We start from the raw sequence: 19,489 nt of genomic DNA, 5'->3' as shown, positions 1-19,489 counted from the left end.
ATTAATATGTGAAACTTCCATATCTGCTGCAATATTCAAGAGACTATAGATTTTCTCCATCAAATAATGTAATTATTGAGGTCCATCGATAGCTAGTGAAATGAGAACTGCTGTGGATTTTGTAACAATATAAATGAAGATATACGTTTATTTTGATACTGAGAATGGGATGTTTCATAAACTATTGGCCTGACTTGCATTCAGTTGTTAGTTTAATAATACATTATTTCAGGATTCAACTGCATTACAGTGTTAGTCGGATGAATATTTCTAAACTCTCCTGTGTTCTGACAAAAGAAGCCGTTTAACATAGCAACAAGAGAAGTTATGTATTCATCAGGTCTCGTCACAGTCCTTCATGAATAGTTCCTAAACTAACTTCCTGGTTTGGCTGTCAAGACCAGTCATGTCATGTAATGTTTGCAGCAGTTTCTTTAGTCAACATTTCAACCTCAGTGAGTGTAACCTTTTTGCTGTTTTCTACCACATTACTTTTCAACTAGTCTGTTTTAATTTATCACGATATGGAGGAAGCCTGTTTAAACTGCGCGCTTCACCGTTAGCCAGTTCGTCGACCTGGTAGCGTGGAGTTTTGACTCGTACACCACTAAAAGTTCCATTAAATTTGCTTTATACACGCTAGGTTAAACTTTATCTCATGGAAGATTTCTTTGTACCCAGAGCAGAATATCAGCTTCCCTCCTCTGCACTGTTGGAGCTTTATGCATGACAACAATGCGGTATGGCATTTTGTCCATTAGTATTCTCGAATTCTGAGGAATGTTTTGCAGCAGAACGTTGTCTTCTCAGATGGTGAACATGTTCTTGGATGACACTTTTATTACATATCTTGTATTCGGATGTACTGCACTGTTATTAATACAGCGCCAACACAAAATACTTGTTCACAATACCTGACAACTACAGAACATTTCAATGCGGGAAAATTCAACTTTACAATGAGAGCTGACAAACGATGCATCTAATGTGTGTCACCACGTGGTACGGTTACTCGTGGTGTGGTAACAGGGGCACTTTGCCACCCGAACCATTGGTGGCATGGTAGGGAAAGCCAGCTAGCACTTGGTGTTGCCCGGGCAACGGTGTCTTGACCTCCTGCGGTCAACCAAATGTCAAAAGTCGCAACTAATTTTAAATGGACTATAGTTGGCATGTAAGGTATCACCAATGTGTGTTAATATTACTTTTATACAGCTGTTATCAGTGTAAACAGTATCCGTTTATTTGTAATGCTGTCCATTTAATTACTGAGTTCTTAAATATACTCATATTTGTGAATAACATAGCAAAAGTAGTACGGGGTGTTGTATAACTGAGAGAGGTAATGGTGTATTTAATGGCAAAAGAGAGACAGGACCGCTGCATAAGACTGTCAGACATGTAAGCCTTCAGCCAAAATGGCCTTTATCAGAATTACACACACACACACACACACACACACACACACACACACACGACCACTGTCTCTGGCTGCCAGGCCTCGTGTGTGTTATTTTGTTTTGTTTAATTCAGATGAAGGTCCTTTTAGCGAAAAGCTTACGTGTTTGTCTTTTTGTTAACCATATCTGCGTCTCGACATCTCCACTATATGGTGTGTAGCAGTCTATCCTTCTCATAACATTGTCATTATTCCAGCCTGGATTTTCGATTGTTTGAACTACAATAGAGTAAGCAGCAGTGAAAGGTGCTTGCTCTGACACACATTGTTCAATTACACAACAGTTTTTAAAGTAATCGTGTGTGTGTGTGTGTGTGTGTGTGTGTGTGTGTGTGTGTGTGTGTGTGTGTGTGTGTTTCATTTGAATGAATAAACTCGACTGCCAGGTTGAAATAAAACTATTTTGTTCTAGGCAACTAAATTCCAGTAGAAACTTCGTGAAAGATTACAAGTCTCTTAATTGCTGAAAATCAAGAAACAAGTGGGCAGCTGACTCTTATGTGGCTGTAATTGTTTTGAAGAATTAATCCTGCCAAGAATGTCCCAGAATTGGAGCCACAGATGATAACATAGTCAAAGTGCACAATATGAAATTGTGTGAACAGCAGTGAAATGTGTATTTAATAACTGACAGCATAGGCATAGCAGAAGAAGGGGCATGTTACATTTTATGACAACTATACAAAAATAAAATACTAGAATAGTTTAAGCAAATTTATTAGGGAAATCATAAAACTGCACTTTCACATTACTTCGTTACCATTTAGGTTTAAGCACTTATCACTACTCTTCACGAACTGATAAATCCCTTTCTTGTAAAATTCTGCCACTTGAGATTGCAGCTGGCTTATGACAAACTAAGTGGCATGACTGCATGCCTCTGACTGCATGCCTCTGACTGCTGTTCGGTCTTCATGTTAGCATAGGAAACCCATGCCTTGTCACAGATCACAATTCTGTTTAGTAGGATTTTCCCTATTTCTTCGTAATGAAAAGGAAAGTCCAGAAAAGCTCTCATCCATTGAGTTTTGTGGTTATCAAAAAGGGATTTGGATACTCAACAAGCACAGACATCATGTTAACCTAATTCTGTAGTTGCAGTCTTCTACAAAATGCTCAAGAAAGTCCTTCCATTCTTAAACAAAAACACTCCACTGCTGACAAATACTGCTGTCCCTCATCACATTTAGTCCATTAGCAAATTAAACACCTGTGAAAAGGTATGAAAAAAACTTTTTGGGTTTCCCAGTCATCAAAAAACGAAATTCAGTGGATATGGTTATTAGTTTCAGAAATAGACATGCCAAATCGGATGATTATTTTTGATACAACCTGTATTGAGAAAAGTAAGAAATTGTGGCAAAGCCTTTGACACTACCACAAATTTCTTGGGAATAGTAAGTTTTTGTAGGGACTCATGTATTTGGTAATTCTGCCTTCAATAATGTATTTCATTTTTTTTATGTCAGAGGTGGCTTTGTAGTTACACATGGTGGTTACTTCATTGTTAAAGAGAATAATGAAAATTTTTGTTGTGTCACATGAAAGAAGTAGTTGAATTTAGTTTAACAATAATGTAACCTATTGAATGTAGAATTTCTGATTGCTCAAACCAGCTTTTTGTTAAATGCAATACTATAGGAAAATGCATTGCCTTGTTGCTTATTTCTTTTGGCACGTAATTTTATTCACAATTTGTTTACCTTTGATTTCTTTTATTTTAGTAACGAAGTTTATTTCTGTAAGTGACTTACATCAGCTAGTTACAAGGAAACTTGTTTGTAAAAGTAAACACATTCCTTTTATGTGACATTTAATAGATAACAATTACATACAGGGTTCATAAATTGTTTGTACAAAAGTAACTTTTAATTGCCAAAAAGGTAAAAACATACAGATATGTTTGATACCGCACTGAATGCAGTATACCTTCAGATAATGTTTACAAATTTTCAATGTGGCTACCTTCTGAACGTGTTCAATTGCTGCATCAGAGACTGCTGGCCGACCCTGACCCGGCTTCCTCTGTGATACACAGTCAGTTTTGGTGAAATGATTGGACCAATTAATAACAGTTTGTCTTTGAGATGGTGACTTGCTATGTTTAGTCCTGAATTGTCTCTTTCCTGTTCTGCTCGCAGATGGAGTGATAGAAAAATGACTGTCTGTATGCCTCCGTATGAGGCATAAATTCTCTTATCTTGTCTCACGGGCCTTGTGCGAAATAGACATCAGCAGCAGTAATATCACTCTACAGTCAGCTGCAAATGTTGTTTTTCTAAATTGTCTCAATAGTTTTTCGTGAAAAGAACATTGTCTCCACTCCAGGTATTCCCATTTGATTTCACCAAGCGTGTTGATCGAACCTACAGGTAACAATTTTGCAGGACCCTTCTAAATTACTTTGATGTCTTCCTTTAATCTATCTTGGTGGAATCCCAAGCACTCAAGCAGTTCACAAAAAAGGGTTGCACACAGCACATGAGCTCCATGTTCTGTAGAATTCTTCAAATAAACCAGTCAATCATTCTCCTTCAGTACTACTGATGACCTGCGCTGTTTCCGTGTTGTACGACTTTGTAGTGTTACAGCACCCTTGCCGCCCAAGACAACATACTGGGTTCTATGACTTGTGGAAGCTGCAGTGGTACTAAAGTTGTTGCGTTTATACAATAACTCAGTGGCGCATGATGAATCGAAGTCTCAAGCTCTGAAATTGTTTTCATTTGTGATCTCACATTTCAGTAACACACACAACACTACTGATTGAAGTTGAAGATCCTTTCACATCTGTTTATATTAAAACACTCTTTGGTGATGACCAATTCATACTGAGTCTGTTCGTATTGCAACAATTGGTCCACAAGATCATTAATAATCCTTGTCTCATCAAATTTCCTTCAAGATGATAATACCAACAAACCAAGTTAGTAACTGCACAAAATATGTTCTAGACATTGGCAATTTGTTCAAAACACATTCCTATATTACAGTTCTCCATTATACTCCTGTAAACACTGACAAAATCTTCGTCAAACATCTGGTGAAAGATGATATGCAACTAAGAAATATTTCTCAGAATTGGTCACCGAGTCTTTTTGTCTGTCTACACAGAACAAATAGGTTGATGAAGTATTTTCACTGAGACCTGTGGTGAGACAAGTAACTAAAATCGATATCTACGCTCAGAATTTTACGTAGTAGTGAACTTCTAACTGCAAACTTTTTCATTGAGATGCAAATGTTGACGAGATGGAGTTGATAGAGAGATTACCAGGTGTGAACTTCAGATTTGCTATTAGGTGGTGGTATATATAGACATGCATTAGGATAAATAATTAAATCAGTAATTAAATTTTGTTTTATAATGTTACAAAGGTTAAATTTAGTAGTGGTGTCAGTCTATTGAATCAAGTAATACTTTTGTTTAGTTGTATGTCAGATAATGGTAAAAGTAATAAAATTCGTTGTGCTATTTGGTTGACACAAGTATACCTCTGCAGTGGTTTACAGAGTTTCATGTATATTTCTCAGGTTTTAAATTTTCTTAATTAGTGCCTTTGATATAATATATAGAATATATTATATGGTTCAGCAAATTTAGATCAACAAAAGTATAACATCAGATACAGGACTAGAACTAGATAAAAATTTCAAATATAAAAGTATTTTCAGGCCGATGAAGGGTTTAATTATTAATAATACTACAGTTAATAACTTTTTAGGGAAAGTAGACTGATTACTGGAAAGAGTGAAATTAGAGCCACCAAATTATGTTAGTAAAAAGTCATTAGCACAGAATACTTTTATGTACACACAGTATGTGAACATTGTCAGTTACCAGTTTCTCTTAAAAGAAAAAGTTTGTGTAAAACTAAATGGATCATCCTAGCTTAAATGAACTATTGAATAATAAGTTTTAATGGAATTTTACCTCAACTAGAATTTCAATATTTTATGTAGATATGACATGTTAACTACCAGTATATTATATGAAAAAAAGAGAAAAAAATATCTAGGGAGTAGAATGGTAGCAAATAGAGTAATTCCATTTCAAAGCCTTCAAGCTACTCACATTCCTGGAAACATTTTCCGCATACTTGGACCTTTAACAACAGTTTCCAGCGGCGCACTTCCCAGAAGTCTAGGGATACAAAATCTGCTTGTGGTTCATAGAATATTGTGTGAGAAAATGGCAAGCTGAGTTTTGCAGGGGTGATACTCCTAAATCTATGCTGATTTGGGGACTGAAGCTTTTCTGTCTGAGATGGTGATGAGAAAAATGCTTAGTTTTTAATTAGTGCCACAACTGGTCATTATGAAGTTAATTGTATTCTTTCATTGTAGTATAAAGATTTAAGCATTAAGTAAATGGCAGTTATAATGAAAATTTTCATTTAATCTCATTTACTTTGAAAAAGTGTAGAATTTAATTCCTATACTTAACTGCATTGTGATGATGTGACAGAACCAAAGAAGATGGTAGAGGACAGAAGTGCAACTGGGCTTCCCTCTTGTCATATTTAGCTGTGCTGGGGAAAGAAAAGTAGTGTATTATTCAGTATGCTAAAGAGAAGGCTATGCCAAGAAACAAGGGAATGAGGGACCACGTGAGGTATAGTGTGTATGCTAAAATACAACAAATATGTATGGAAGACATGGTAATTAAATATGTGCTGCTGAAGAGTAGGTAGTTAGCAATCTAGGTGACACTCCAGGATCGGTGCTGGATGTGCTGACTGCCATACTTCTCTAAACATGTCAACAGGCAAATTGTAGTTATAAGTAGACAAATTTTACCTGTTGCAGTATAGCATCATCCATAAATAATTTTTCATTGGCATACATTAAATAGTTTGGTATGAAAAAAAAAAAATAGTGTAATATGAAGCAACTATTTGAATATTACAATGGAAAAGGTAAACCCTACATTGTGTTTAACAGGAAGGGTTTTGAGGCGTTATCCTACACTATTTGAATAATAGTCTGAGTGACAAGTACACAGTGTATGATAGAAAACCATATAAAAGGTGCTGCAGACTTGATGGACAAGATAAGTGTAACAACTTGAAGTGACTAACCCTAATTTATAATGTGCAACATTATTTAAAAAATTAGCAATCAGGACTATTCGAATAACATATTTTATGAGATGTAGCTTCTGATGACAGTAGCTTAAAATACAATCAGCCAGGCTCAGATACTGCTGTGATGTGTTAAAGTAGATTGATTGCAAAAACTGAATTAATAACAGAGCTGCAACATTCATGAAATTTGTAATTGTTGCACTGCCCTTTTCCTGTGTCGCTCTTTCCCTGCACTGCCCTTTTCCTTTGTCGCTCTTTCCCTGCACTGCCCTTTTCCTTTGTCGCTCTTTCCCTGCACTGCCCTTTTCCTTTGTCGCTCTTTCCCTGCACTGCCCTTTTCCTTTGTCGCTCTTTCCCTGCACTGCCCTTTTCCTTTGTCGCTCTTTCCCTGCACTGCCCTTTTCCTGTGCCGCTCTTTCCCTGCACTGCCCTTTTCCTGTGCCGCTCTTTCCCTGCACTGCCCTTTTCCTGTGCCGCTCTTTCCCTGCACTGCCCTTTTCCTGTGCCGCTCTTTCCCTGCGCCGCTCTTTCCCTGCGCTGCCCTTTTCCTGTGCCGCTCTTTCCCTGCGCTGCCCTTTTCCTGTGCCGCTCTTTCCCTCCGCTGCCCTTTTCCTGTGCCGCTCTTTCCCTCCGCTGCCCTTTTCCTGTGCCGCTCTTTCCCTCCGCTGCCCTTTTCCTGTGCCGCTCTTTCCCTCCGCTGCCCTTTTCCTGTGCCGCTCTTTCCCTGCGCTGCCCTTTTCCTGTGCCGCTCTTTCCCTGCGCTGCCCTTTTCCTGTGCCGCCCTTTTCCTGTGCCGCCCTTTCCCTGCGCCGCCCTTTCCCTGCGCCGCCCTTTCCCTGCGCCGCCCTTTCCCTGCGCCGCCCTTTCCCTGCGCCGCCCTTTCCCTGCGCCGCCCTTTCCCTGCGCCGCCCTTTCCCTGCGCCGCCCTTTCCCTGCGCCGCCCTTTCCCTGCGCCGCCCTTTCCCTGCGCCGCCCTTTCCCTGCGCCGCCCTTTCCCTGCGCCGCCCTTTCCCTGCGCCGCCCTTTCCCTGCGCCGCCCTTTCCCTGCGCCGCCCTTTCCCTGCGCCGCCCTTTCCCTGCGCCGCCCTTTCCCTGCGCCGCCCTTTCCCTGCGCCGCCCTTTCCCTGCGCCGCCCTTTCCCTGCGCCGCCCTTTCCCTGCGCCGCCCTTTCCCTGCGCCGCCCTTTCCCTGCGCCGCCCTTTCCCTGCGCCGCCCTTTCCCTGCGCCGCCCTTTCCCTGCGCCGCCCTTTCCCTGCGCCGCCCTTTCCCTGCGCCGCCCTTTCCCTGCGCCGCCCTTTCCCTGCGCCGCCCTTTCCCTGCGCCGCCCTTTCCCTGCGCCGCCCTTTCCCTGCGCCGCCCTTTCCCTGCGCCGCCCTTTCCCTGCGCCGCCCTTTCCCTGCGCCGCCCTTTCCCTGCGCCGCCCTTTCCCTGCGCCGCCCTTTCCCTGCGCCGCCCTTTCCCTGCGCCGCCCTTTCCCTGCGCCGCCCTTTCCCTGCGCCGCCCTTTCCCTGCGCCGCCCTTTCCCTGCGCCGCCCTTTCCCTGCGCCGCCCTTTCCCTGCGCCGCCCTTTCCCTGCGCCGCCCTTTCCCTGCGCCGCCCTTTCCCTGCGCCGCCCTTTCCCTGCGCCGCCCTTTCCCTGCGCCGCCCTTTCCCTGCGCCGCCCTTTCCCTGCGCCGCCCTTTCCCTGCGCCGCCCTTTCCCTGCGCCGCCCTTTCCTCATTTTGCTCTTTCCCTGTTCAGTTTCCCCTGCTCCGCTCTTTCCGTGTTCCTTTTTTTCCTTGTTCTGATCTCTTTTTTCCTCTGCTGTGGCCATTCTTTCTTTCCTCCTTTCCTTCTCTTTTCTTCTCCTCCCTGTGTGTGCCTGATGGCCACCCAAGCATTTGCTGCATAGCAGGAGACTGGGTAACGGGTTGGCATGTAGGACCCGCACGTACCACCTGGTACATGCCAGGCCCAGGGAGGGGTGATTGCCTGAGGTGTCACCTTCCTCCTTTGCCAAGTGGTCCCTCTGTCAGGCATTCGGGAAGTGTGACCTAAGGTGAGGACAATCACCTAAGGCGGGAGCTGCCCTTTGGAGGGCCCCTGCTGGAAGGCGTGCGCCATCGGAGATGCTGGCAATCGTGGGGGACTTCTTTCCAATGACTTGACTTTCCTTCTCTTTCTCAGAGAGTTTCTCATAAACGAAAATGGAATGAGGCACCTGCCTCAATGTCTCTTCCTGTTGCGCCTCGATTTCTAGTAGTCTCATGTTTAGACAAAAACGAGACATTTGCTACTGTTAACCCCTTTGTTATACAGGAAGGCGTGGATGGCACTTCCGGCCCTGTGAAGTCATTCTCTCATCTCCGCAGTGGTAATTGGTAGTGCTCTCCAGGCCCAGAAACCACTGAAGGCCCAAATCCTCCACGAATATCCTATAAAAGTGGAGGCCCACAGGACACTTAACTTGTCCCGCGTTGTTATCTACACCCGGCCCTGATGCAGCTTGTTGCTCAGCTTCCTCCACCCTTTCTGCTCCTTTGTTACACCAATGCCCATCGTCCTCTTTGGGGCTCGCCTGTTGCCTGCCCGAGAGGTTCTCTTTTGGCAGATCTTCTTCATCATCTTAATCTTGTGTGCCTTAACACTGGCAAAGCCATGTTTCTCTCTGATTCCACGCACACTTATTCCCACTTAGACCTCTCGATCTGCTCTGCCCATCTCGCTCGATGTCTCGAGTGGTGTGCTCTTTCCTATACTTAACCGAGTGACCACTTCCCTTGTGTGACTCGCCTGTATAATCATACCCCGCTACAGAGGCCCGTTCATTGGAAATTCTCTCTTGCTTACTGGAGGCTATATTCCTCCTTGGCAGATTTTGACGACCGGCTGTTTCCCAACCGCGATAATCAGGCTGAGCACCTTGTGGACATTATTACCTTGGTTGCCGAATCCTCATCCCTCGTACCACTACTTCTCCCCGTTGAGTCCCGCTCCCTTGGTGGACTGTGGAGTGCAGCAATGCGATTCGTGCCCGACGACGTGCACTTCGTGTCTTTCACCGTCATCCTACATTAATGAACTTCATCCGCTACAAGCAACTACGTGCGCAGTGCTGTCGCACTATTAAGGAAAGTAAGAAAGCGTGCTGGGTTTCCTTCACCAGCTTGTTCAACAGATTTACACTGTCCTCTCTTGTTTGGGGTGGCCTGCGTCGGCTTTACGGGCCTACCCCCCACTCCCCGATTTCTGGTCTGACTGTGGCGGGAAACGTCATAGTCGACCCTGTCGATGTTTCCAACGCTTTGGGTCGATACTTTCTGAAGGTTTCAAGTGCCACCCACTACCATCCTGCCTTCCTTCCTTGGAAACAGGCGGATGAGGCTCATGCAATCTCTTTTCTCTCTTTGAATCGAGAATGCTACAATACTCTTTTTACTGTGAGAGAGCTCGAGCATGCTCTCTCCTCATCCAGGTCTTCTGCTCCTGGGCCCGATACAGTCCACATCCTCATGCTGCAGAATCTTCCTCTTCTGGGAAAACACTTTCTCCTCGATACCTACAACTGTATTTGGACTGACGGTGTATTTCCCACGCTTTGGCGTGAAGCTATTATTGTTTCCCTACCTAAGCTTTGTAAAGATAAATGTTTTCCTTCAAGCTATCGTCCAATTTCCCTTACCAGCAGTGTTTGTAGGTGATGGAATGCATGGTCAATGGTCGATTAGTGTGGTGGCTGGAGTCATACCCTCTTCTCAGTAATGTTCAGTGTGAGTTCCGAAAGCGCCACTCCGCGGTTGATCATCTCGTCACCCTGTCAACGTTCATTGTCAATAATTTTCAGCAGAAGCGTCAAACAGTGGCAGTTTTCTTTGATTTGGAGAAAGCCTGTGATACCTATTGGTGGACAGACATTCTACGTACTATGCACACATGGGGCCTCTGCGGTCGTCTTCCCACTTTCATCCTGGAATTTTTAACGGACCAAGTTTTCTGGGTACATGTGGGTTCCTACTTATCCCACACCTTTTCATAGGAGAACGATGTGCCTCAGGGCTCCGTACTGAGTGTCGTCCTCTTCGCCATAGCCATCAACCCCATTATAGACTGCCTTCCAGCTTCCATTTCCGGCTCTCTTTTCGTTGACGACTTTGCTATTTATTGCAGCTCCCAGCGGACGTGTCTCCTGCAATGCTGTCTTCAGCATTATCTGGACCGTCTCTGTTCGTGGAGTGTCACAAATGGTTTCCGCTTTTCTGCTTCCAAATCCGTTTGTGTCAACTTCTGGCGGTACAAGGCGTTTCTCCCACTGTCTTTGCGACTGGGCCAAAATCCTCTCCCATTCGCGGATGCAACGAAGTTCTTGGGGCTTATGTTCGATAGGAAACTCAGTTGGTCTCCCCACGTGTCTACCTGGCTGCACGCTGAACCCGGTCCATCGATGTCCTTCATGTATTGAGTGGTACCTCTTGGGGGGCTGACTGGACTGCCCTCCCTCTATCGATCTCTTGTCTGCTCCAAGTTGTATTATGGATGCATTGTCTACTCTGCACGGCCTTCTATCTTACGCCATCTAAATACAATACACCATTTGGGGATCCGTGTTGCCACTGGTGCCTTCCGTACTAGCCCTGTTGAGAGACTATGCAGAAGCCAGTGAACTACCACTGTCATACTGGCGTGACATCCTACTCAGTAGGTATGCTTGTCGGCTTTCTTCCATGCCAGGCCACCCAACCTGTGACCCTTTTTTTGATGGCATTCTTGACCGCCAGTATGAGATGTACGTTTCTTCTCTGCGGCCTCCCTGTGTCCGCTTTCGTCACCTGCTTCGGCAGCTGCAGTTCACACTTCGTGCACTTTCCGAATGGGAGAGAGCCCTTCACCACCTTGGCTTCAGACACAGGTTTTTGTTTGTTTTGACCTCAGCTCGTTCCCAAAGGATTTGACTCCCGAGCTGACGTATCGCTGCAAATTTCTCGAACTTCTCTCACAACTTGCCGATAGCATATTTTTGTACACTGACGGTTCAAAGTCCGCCCACAGCGTTGGCTGTGCTTTTGTCGTTGGGACTGATAAGTTTCAATACCGGCTTCTTGACCATGCACAATTTTTACAGCCAAGTTTTTTGCTCTCTATCAGGCTGTTCACTATGTCTGTAAGCACCAGCTCACTCGCTGTGTGATCTGCTCTGACTCCCTCAGTGCCCTTCAGAGTCTAGATGCTCCCGATCCAGCCCACCCCATGGTTTGACGGATTCAGGACTGTCTCCATTTGTTCCCAGATGGGGGAGCCTAAGTGATTTTCATTTGTGTTCCTGGCCATGTTGGTTTACCTGGGAATGACGCTGCTTATGCTGCAGCCAAGGCCGCCGTCTGTCTCGGGCGGCCCGCCTCGTACTCTGTTCCCTCGCAAGATATTTGTGCTTTCATCTACCAGTGTATCACGTCACTTTGGCATGACGATTGGTGTTCCTTTCATGGGAATAAACTCAGAAGTGAAACCTCTCCCAACAGCCTGGTCGACTTCCTCCCAGCCGTCTCGCTGTGAGGAATAATGTTAGCTCGGTTGCAAATAGGGCACTGCTGCTTTAGTCACTGCCACTTATTGAGTGGCGACCCTGCACCCAGCTGTCCTTTCTGTAGCCAGCCATTAACACTCAAGACATTTCCTGATCCTCTGCCCCTATTTTAGCCACTTATGTCTCAGGGTCGGGGTGCCGCCCGCTTTGCTGGACATTTTAGCAGATGCTGTGCAAGCTGTGGCTCGCATTTTAAATTTTTTTAAAAGCAGTAATATAGGAAATGAGATTTGATTTCTACCTGGTGACTCCCGTTTCTTGTCAACGTCTTTTAGATACTCTTCCGTAACTTTTTGATTTTTTTAGATTTGTTTTTTCTTCCTTTTTGTATTGGACCTCGTAATGGTTTTTCCCTTTGCGGTTCAAGCATTCTCTGGTTCTATACTGGGTGCGTATGGCCTTAGATGTTTTGCGCCCTAAAACCCCACACACAAAAAAAAAACTCAATTAAGACACTTTGAATGGGGCTGCTCATAAAATTAGTAAAACAGTTAGGAAATGCTACTCCCTACTCCCCTGCATACATTTTATGGACCAACTTCAGTGGTAAAGCTAGAGAAATTGTGCAGGGAAACATCACAACCATCCATGCAGACATCCTCTTGACAGCATGTGTGAATGGACTGAAAACGAGCAACTAATATTGCTACAAGGTTCCTTTTTCTTTATATCGTATTCTGGCTTGTGCAGTATGATTGCTGATGTAAGATTGTGATAAGAATGTTAGTTTAGACGAATAATTCGTAATGATGCTCATGCAAGGTCATAATAGGTAACTAGAAGGCTATTTATGTCTAGGTCTTTGCCTTTGAAAGCTGCTGCAGATTTTTCGTGAGAACCCCAACGTGCTTTATAATATTTGTGGCCATTATACTTACCAAAACATTCACAGGTACTGTAGTAATAATTATGATCAGTGCAATTTTGAAACTATTTTTAACGTAGGAACTATGTTGAATGATTCTTGTTGTGTATTTTCCTTATGAGGGACTGGAGTATGTAGTGAACCACGAATGGGGAGAGCAAATACAGCAACCATACAACATGAAAGTAAAATCTGAAGATGATCAGAAATTTCGGATGTTTTCATTATGATCATCTGATAAGGCAACAGAATTATTGTTTTTGTATTCGGAGAGATGTCATTGTGTAAATAATCTTACTCAGTCAAACCTTTGCAAATTTTTGAAATCTTGTGGTTGGATGCTCACTGCCAAATTCATTTACACGTTCTGATGCTTGAAATACATGTTTTATGTTTCATTGAAATATTGGTTTTCAATGAGGCAGTGAAGAGGTGCAGGACATCTGTTCAGCAGAAGTCCTGCTGAGATCCCATACAGCATTCTGAACAAGATTTCCAGTTTGTTCATTATTTCACACATTGTGTTCCACAAACACAATCGTGAAGAGGAGCCTTTCAGGGATGTGGAATGAGGCAAGTTACACCTTTAAAAAATTTAATACAAAATCTTTTAATTGTCCACATTGCAAACAGTATACAACATTAAGTTTGATAACTCGCTTCGATTGCTCATACAACCATCCTCATTTCTGAAGGAACAAGCAGAAGCAGAAAATTGCTATAGGTGACTTCAAGAATATACATATATGAGGGTAAAGCAATATACAAAAAATTATGACATACCAATTGTGGTAAGACATTGAGTCAACATATACATTAAAGCTAGACCACATCGCCTGTGTACCTTGATACTACGGAAGAAAGGAAAAGCAACTATCAGATGAAGATGAACCATAATCAATTTTACGACTTTACAAAAATAATGTAATGGAATAAATATCAAACGTATACCATCCTCATATTAAAGACTTCAGTAAACTTCTGGCTATACCAACAAGGTAAAAAGAGAGTGATTCTAAACCTATATGGATAAAAGGAAACAATTTCATTACAAATATTGGAAAGTTGTCATAAACAGACTACATGAATAATATTATATAAACAAACATATCGCACTTACAAAATTGACCTCAAGTCTAAAATTTTTTATACAAAGTATGTTTGTAGCTATGGCCTAAACAGTCATGTGTTACTCAAGATTGAACAGTGCTTTTGTAAAACTAATGTTAGGTTTGGTTTCCAAACAACTGACACACAAAAATCATACTTTTGCCACCAAGTTGGTCCTAGAAAAAATAAGTTTAATAAATCAGGCGCATATGAAATTAAATGTAATGACATGGACCAGTTTTGTATCGGCCAGACGAGCTGTTCTTTTGATGCTAGTTTTCAGAAATATGTGTTCAGCCAAAATAAAGTAGCCTTTAGTATGTATGTCACTGCAAAGGGACATACAGTGCAGGACACTGGCTATGATAGGGAGCTGCCATGCAATGCCCAAAGGAAGAATGCTCGATATATTGGAGGAATCAGAAGTTTACAGTTGTAAGAAAAAAAGCCCCGATCTTATATTAAATGAACAACAAGAATTTAATAAAAATTATTTCTTCAATATTTTCGACAAACTTCTTTAATTATATGTGGCTAACGTGTACTGGAGATAGGTTTGTACCATGTGCTGCCTGTACAACTGCGAGCTGCATTTCCATCGTTCTACATCCATCTGTTAATGCATGCTCAATGTCGCTCTCTGCTGCATTCACATTTTGGGTGGTGCTTCACCCACATTGGCAGCCTTTCAACCTCTGTTATTTTGTTTGGTTGGTCATAATGTCTTTTATTCTGTACTCGTATATTGACATTAATATTGTACTTCTTGTTTTTTAACGTTAGTTCAATATTTTGCCTTTTTTAGCAACTCTCCTCTTTTAAATTGATAATTGCTTCATCACTACAACTTTGACATCGGATGTGTTTTTCTTTTTGTCCTTAATTTTTATTTTTATTACACACTACTAGAATTTTATTTCTATTATGTAACATGCTTTGTAAATGTGCGTGTTTGCCCGTCACGTACTGCCTTATCTGACAGTTGTTGATTGTTCACAAGCACACACAAGTTAATCTTATTATGGATTCAAATAGGTCACAAACAAGTTTGATAGGCTTTGTGTACTTGTATATTTTTTCTTTTTGGTTTTGACAAGTTACATTTTTTAACGATGCAAGTGTAAAAAATTTTATATTCAGCATTTTTCATGAGTGCGGTATGTTTGTATATATTATTCATGTGGTCTGCTGATCACAACTTATAGCTTTCATGCTGTTTCATTTTTTGTAATAAAATAATTTATTTTCATTTATTCCCATTGGTTTAGAATCATTATTTTTTTTTTTATTTTCTTGGTACGGCCAGTGCCTTATCAAGTTGTCTCTAATATGGGATTGGTATGTCTTTCTTGTTTCTTACTTCCCTATTTTTGTAATGTAGTAAGATTGATTATGATTCATGATCATCTGATAGCTCCTTTTCCTTCATATAAAACACTAAAACATGCAGAAAATTCAGTCTAACCTTACTAATGACTTTACCATGATTGGTCTGCGATTGCTTTTTATACATTACTGTACCTTGAAATGTGTGTGTTGCTGAAATCTGTTTAAGTCAGTCTTACGTAAAGCAATTTTGTTTCTCATCTTGTTCTTTCAAATCGGAGGGATGGTGGTATGAACAACTCAAACTAATTATCACATGAAGTGTTGTATATTGTTTGTGATCTAGACAACTGGAAGAGTTTGTGTAATTTTTTAAAAAACAATTATGTAATAAATTTTCACTTTGCAGTAGAGTTTGTGCTGGTATGAAACTTCCTGGCAGATTAAGACTGTGTCCTGGACTGAGACTCGAATTCGGGACCTTTGACTTTCGCAGGCAAATGCTCTACAGACTGAGCTACCCAAGCATGAGCTACAGCCCACCCTTACTGCTTTACTTCCGTCAGTACCTTATCTCCTAACTTCCAAACTTCACAGGAGCTCTCATTCGAAACTATACTGATGTACGTTGTTAAAAAGATATCTGCCTTGAGAGAAGCCGCTGACCCCGTCTTCTTCTAGTCAGCTGCTGTTTTTGTCTAACAGTACAAATAAAGCATTTACATAACTTAACACGGACTAATACCAACTGTCTATTTAACCTGAACATGATTAATGCGGTGTTTTCATCCCTGACCCAACTGTTCTGATAAATTGTAGTAGTAGCTATGGGGTATTACTTTGCTTGGGTATAGGATATGTCAGATGATTTTCACGATGATAAACGATTTATTTTTACTCTGAAGGGGTAATATAATATCCTATTTTTCTTACTCTTTTTGCACTATGTTCGCTTTAAACAAATGCTGCATAATGTACTTAAATTTCCATGTGTGTTATGCAGAACTTAGTGGCTATTATGCTGACTATTGGTTTTATTCTTTCATCTAGCACTGTGCTGGAAGTGTTGGAAATGACTGAGAACAACTACATACATACAGTATTTGTATTTAACTCCACATTACTAACAGCACAAATTAAATTTAAGCTCTTCAGGTGCATTAGTTGTCTGCTGCTCTTGAACTTTCCAATATGTTTCTCTTTGCTTATTATATTCTAGATTGTAGCATGTTGACAAGCTTTTCTAAGTAGTTTCTGCAGCACTTAGCCTATAAAAATACCTGTTTATACCTTTTATGAATTTGTCTGTGTTCAGAAGGAGAGAATATTTCAGTGTACCATGGGTAACTTTTTTTCCACTTATGAAGACAAAATAAGAAGCTTTGTATACTTTAATTTCCTACATACTTTCCAGTGGCTTATTTAGAATGAAATGTTTCAGTGTCGACAGATTTTGAGAACAAAGCTGCTTGGAAGGAATGTTTATCTGTGAAGGGAGTCAGACTACCAACTGGGTACTACTTTGGTATGACTGCTGCTACAGGCGACCTCAGTGATAACCACGACATCCTGTCAGTTCGTCTTTATGAACTTGATATGCCAAGCGATGTAAGTTTACCAATTTTGTGAGCAAAGGATGGCAATAAAACGTTATTTTAGTGTTCTTACATACATTTATTTTCTTACAGCCAAAAGACGAGGAAGATCGGTCACAAATTTCTCCTTCAGCAGCATTTTTTGAGCCACCAAGAGGTAAGATAGCATTAATTTATAACTATGTTTTGATAAATATTTTTATCAAGAAACTATGTTTTAATACTGTGTATTTTTTCCCAGATCATGTAGAGGATCCAAAGCCATCATCACTCAGCGGTTTAAAGATCTTCATTTTAATGCTGCTGGGAACACTGGCAGTTATTGCTTTTATTGTCATTGGAATAATGTTCTATCAAAAGCACCAAGAAAACAGCCGGAAGAGATTTTACTAAGTTTAATATGTCTTGTGCCATTTTGATGTTACAAGGAGAAATTGTTTGAAGACTGAAACATCTCATCTCTTTGACTCTCAGTTGCATTAATTTTACAGTGTTACAAAATTTGGTTCGTTTCATTAGTTTCCTGCATGTAACTAGTGTTATTTTATATAAGAAATTGTTTCTTCAGTCATTGTTATGTACAGTGTATTTCATTAATCATCCTTCATTTGTGTTTCATGTTTTGCATTGCTGTGATATAGCCGTAAGAATACAAGTATACTGCGAACACGTCTGTGACATTGTGACTAAACCAAATTAAAGCCACTCAGTTAATAGCCATAATGATCATGGTTGAGACCTATTTGTTGTTTTTTTGTTAAGATAATTAGGAATGAAGTTCCTAATCATCTGATTCGGTTTAATAATAACAGCAACACCATATTCAGGTACGAAAATATTTTAAGTTAGTAGAGACATTTGCGTACATTTTTGCCTGTAAAAAGAGCAGTTTGTGAATGTTAAAAGTATAAATGAATTCCTGATTTTTGTTTAATGTGTGTACTTTTGTGTCTATGGCCTCCTCCCTGTTTGCTTCCTTATCCTACTTTATATATACTGACTTGCCTCTCTTGTAGCACCTGCCACTCAAAAATGTTGAGCATCTTCATAATGCTCTATGCTGACTAAATGATCCCATGATGAAACGTGTTGCTCTTCACTGTATCTTGCGTATCTCTTCTATTAATCCAGTGTGATAATGGCCCCAAACTGATATTAAATATCAGTAGTGTTCTGTGACTTCGGCTCCAAATGGCAAAGGATTGTCCTTGTTGCATAATTGCTTTTGGGGTTTTCAAATATTTATAATGATAGTGGAAATTGCTCAAGGGACACAAAATCAGGGTAAGGCAACCACTCACCTATAGTGGATCAGTGTGGGAATGCAGAAATACATAATAGAAAAAAGCGTTCGCACTAGCTTTCGAGCACTAGCTGACACACACACACACACACACACACACGTTATCAGTCTTGCATGACTATAGCAGTGTGTGTTTAATCTTTCCCTGATCTTATGTATTCAGACATTTATGTTAACTGTGTTCTTAAAAGTTGGAAAGCAGCTAATTATCCAGGAATGAAATTAGATGAACACAGTAATCTAGGTGCTTTACTATCTACAGATATAAAGTAATAATGCAAGAAAGTGAAGATGACCTCCAGTTAGCAGTACACTGACTAAATGAAATATGTGCGGAATACAATCTAAAAATGTTATTACCTAAGATGAAAGTTATGGCTTTTCATGGTAAATATGCACTATGATTGAAAATAGTAATTAACAATAAAGTGAATGAGTGTCATGTTTTACATATTTGAGTTGTGATGAGTTATGATTATGATATTGATATAGATGAAAAGCTGCACAAATTTCAAGCGGTATATGGAGCAATAAACAGAATTCTTAACTACAAAGCACAAAAAGAGGCAAAAATGAAATTTTATTAAACTATGGAAATCCCGTTACTGTTGTATAGAAGCAAGAGTTTGGTGAATTAAAAGTAAGACAACAGCAAAATACAAGCAACAGGGATGAGTGATGTCTGAAATGAGTTTAATGTACTTGCTATTAATGAGGACATTACTGAATATGGAGAGTGATGGAAACGGTGTATGACTAAAATGAAAGATTACCCTAGGAAATCTTGAAATCCATAAAGAATGGGAGACAGAAGTTGAGCAAGAGAAAGCGGGGACATAAACTTCGGGAAAACAGAGCAAGCATGTTTCTAATTCCTGTCTGTAAGATGACAGTATTGAAATACACCAGATTTAATTTCTTCCCTGCAAATTCACTTTGGTATTAAGTGGTGACAAATTAGAAATTGAGTGGCAGTTAGCTAAACCAAACCATACAGTATTCTGTAGGACAATACTTTCTGATTGATTCTAATACATGGGTGAGCACTTGATATACACACACCTGCCTAGAAGCCCGTAGAACCCTTTTACCGTGAAGATACTTGTTGTTGACTCCATGAGATGACAAAACACATTGAGTAGCTTCACTCTCACTGCAGGTCCTAACAATCCAGAGGAGACATG

General features: G+C 41.0%; 1 protein-coding gene across 1 annotated transcript in view; it reads left to right on the top strand.

Moving 5' to 3' along the window:
• Window positions 1-17,936, top strand: part of LOC126473776 (vesicular integral-membrane protein VIP36) — a 91,557-nt gene extending 73,621 nt beyond the window's left edge. Inside the window, exons 5-7 of the mRNA XM_050101042.1 lie at window positions 16,849-17,015; window positions 17,096-17,159; window positions 17,244-17,936. Coding sequence (XP_049956999.1) covers window positions 16,849-17,015; window positions 17,096-17,159; window positions 17,244-17,395 — 383 coding nt within the window. The 3' untranslated portion in view covers window positions 17,396-17,936. The remainder of the gene's footprint in view (window positions 1-16,848; window positions 17,016-17,095; window positions 17,160-17,243) is intronic.
• The last annotated feature ends 1,553 nt before the right edge of the window (window positions 17,937-19,489 follow it).

The sequence above is a fragment of the Schistocerca serialis genome, chromosome 4 (assembly GCF_023864345.2).
Source record: "Schistocerca serialis cubense isolate TAMUIC-IGC-003099 chromosome 4, iqSchSeri2.2, whole genome shotgun sequence".
NCBI lineage: Eukaryota > Metazoa > Arthropoda > Insecta > Orthoptera > Acrididae > Schistocerca > Schistocerca serialis.
Note: the sequence above shows the minus strand (reverse complement) of the source record. Positions and strands in the feature narration are given on the sequence as shown.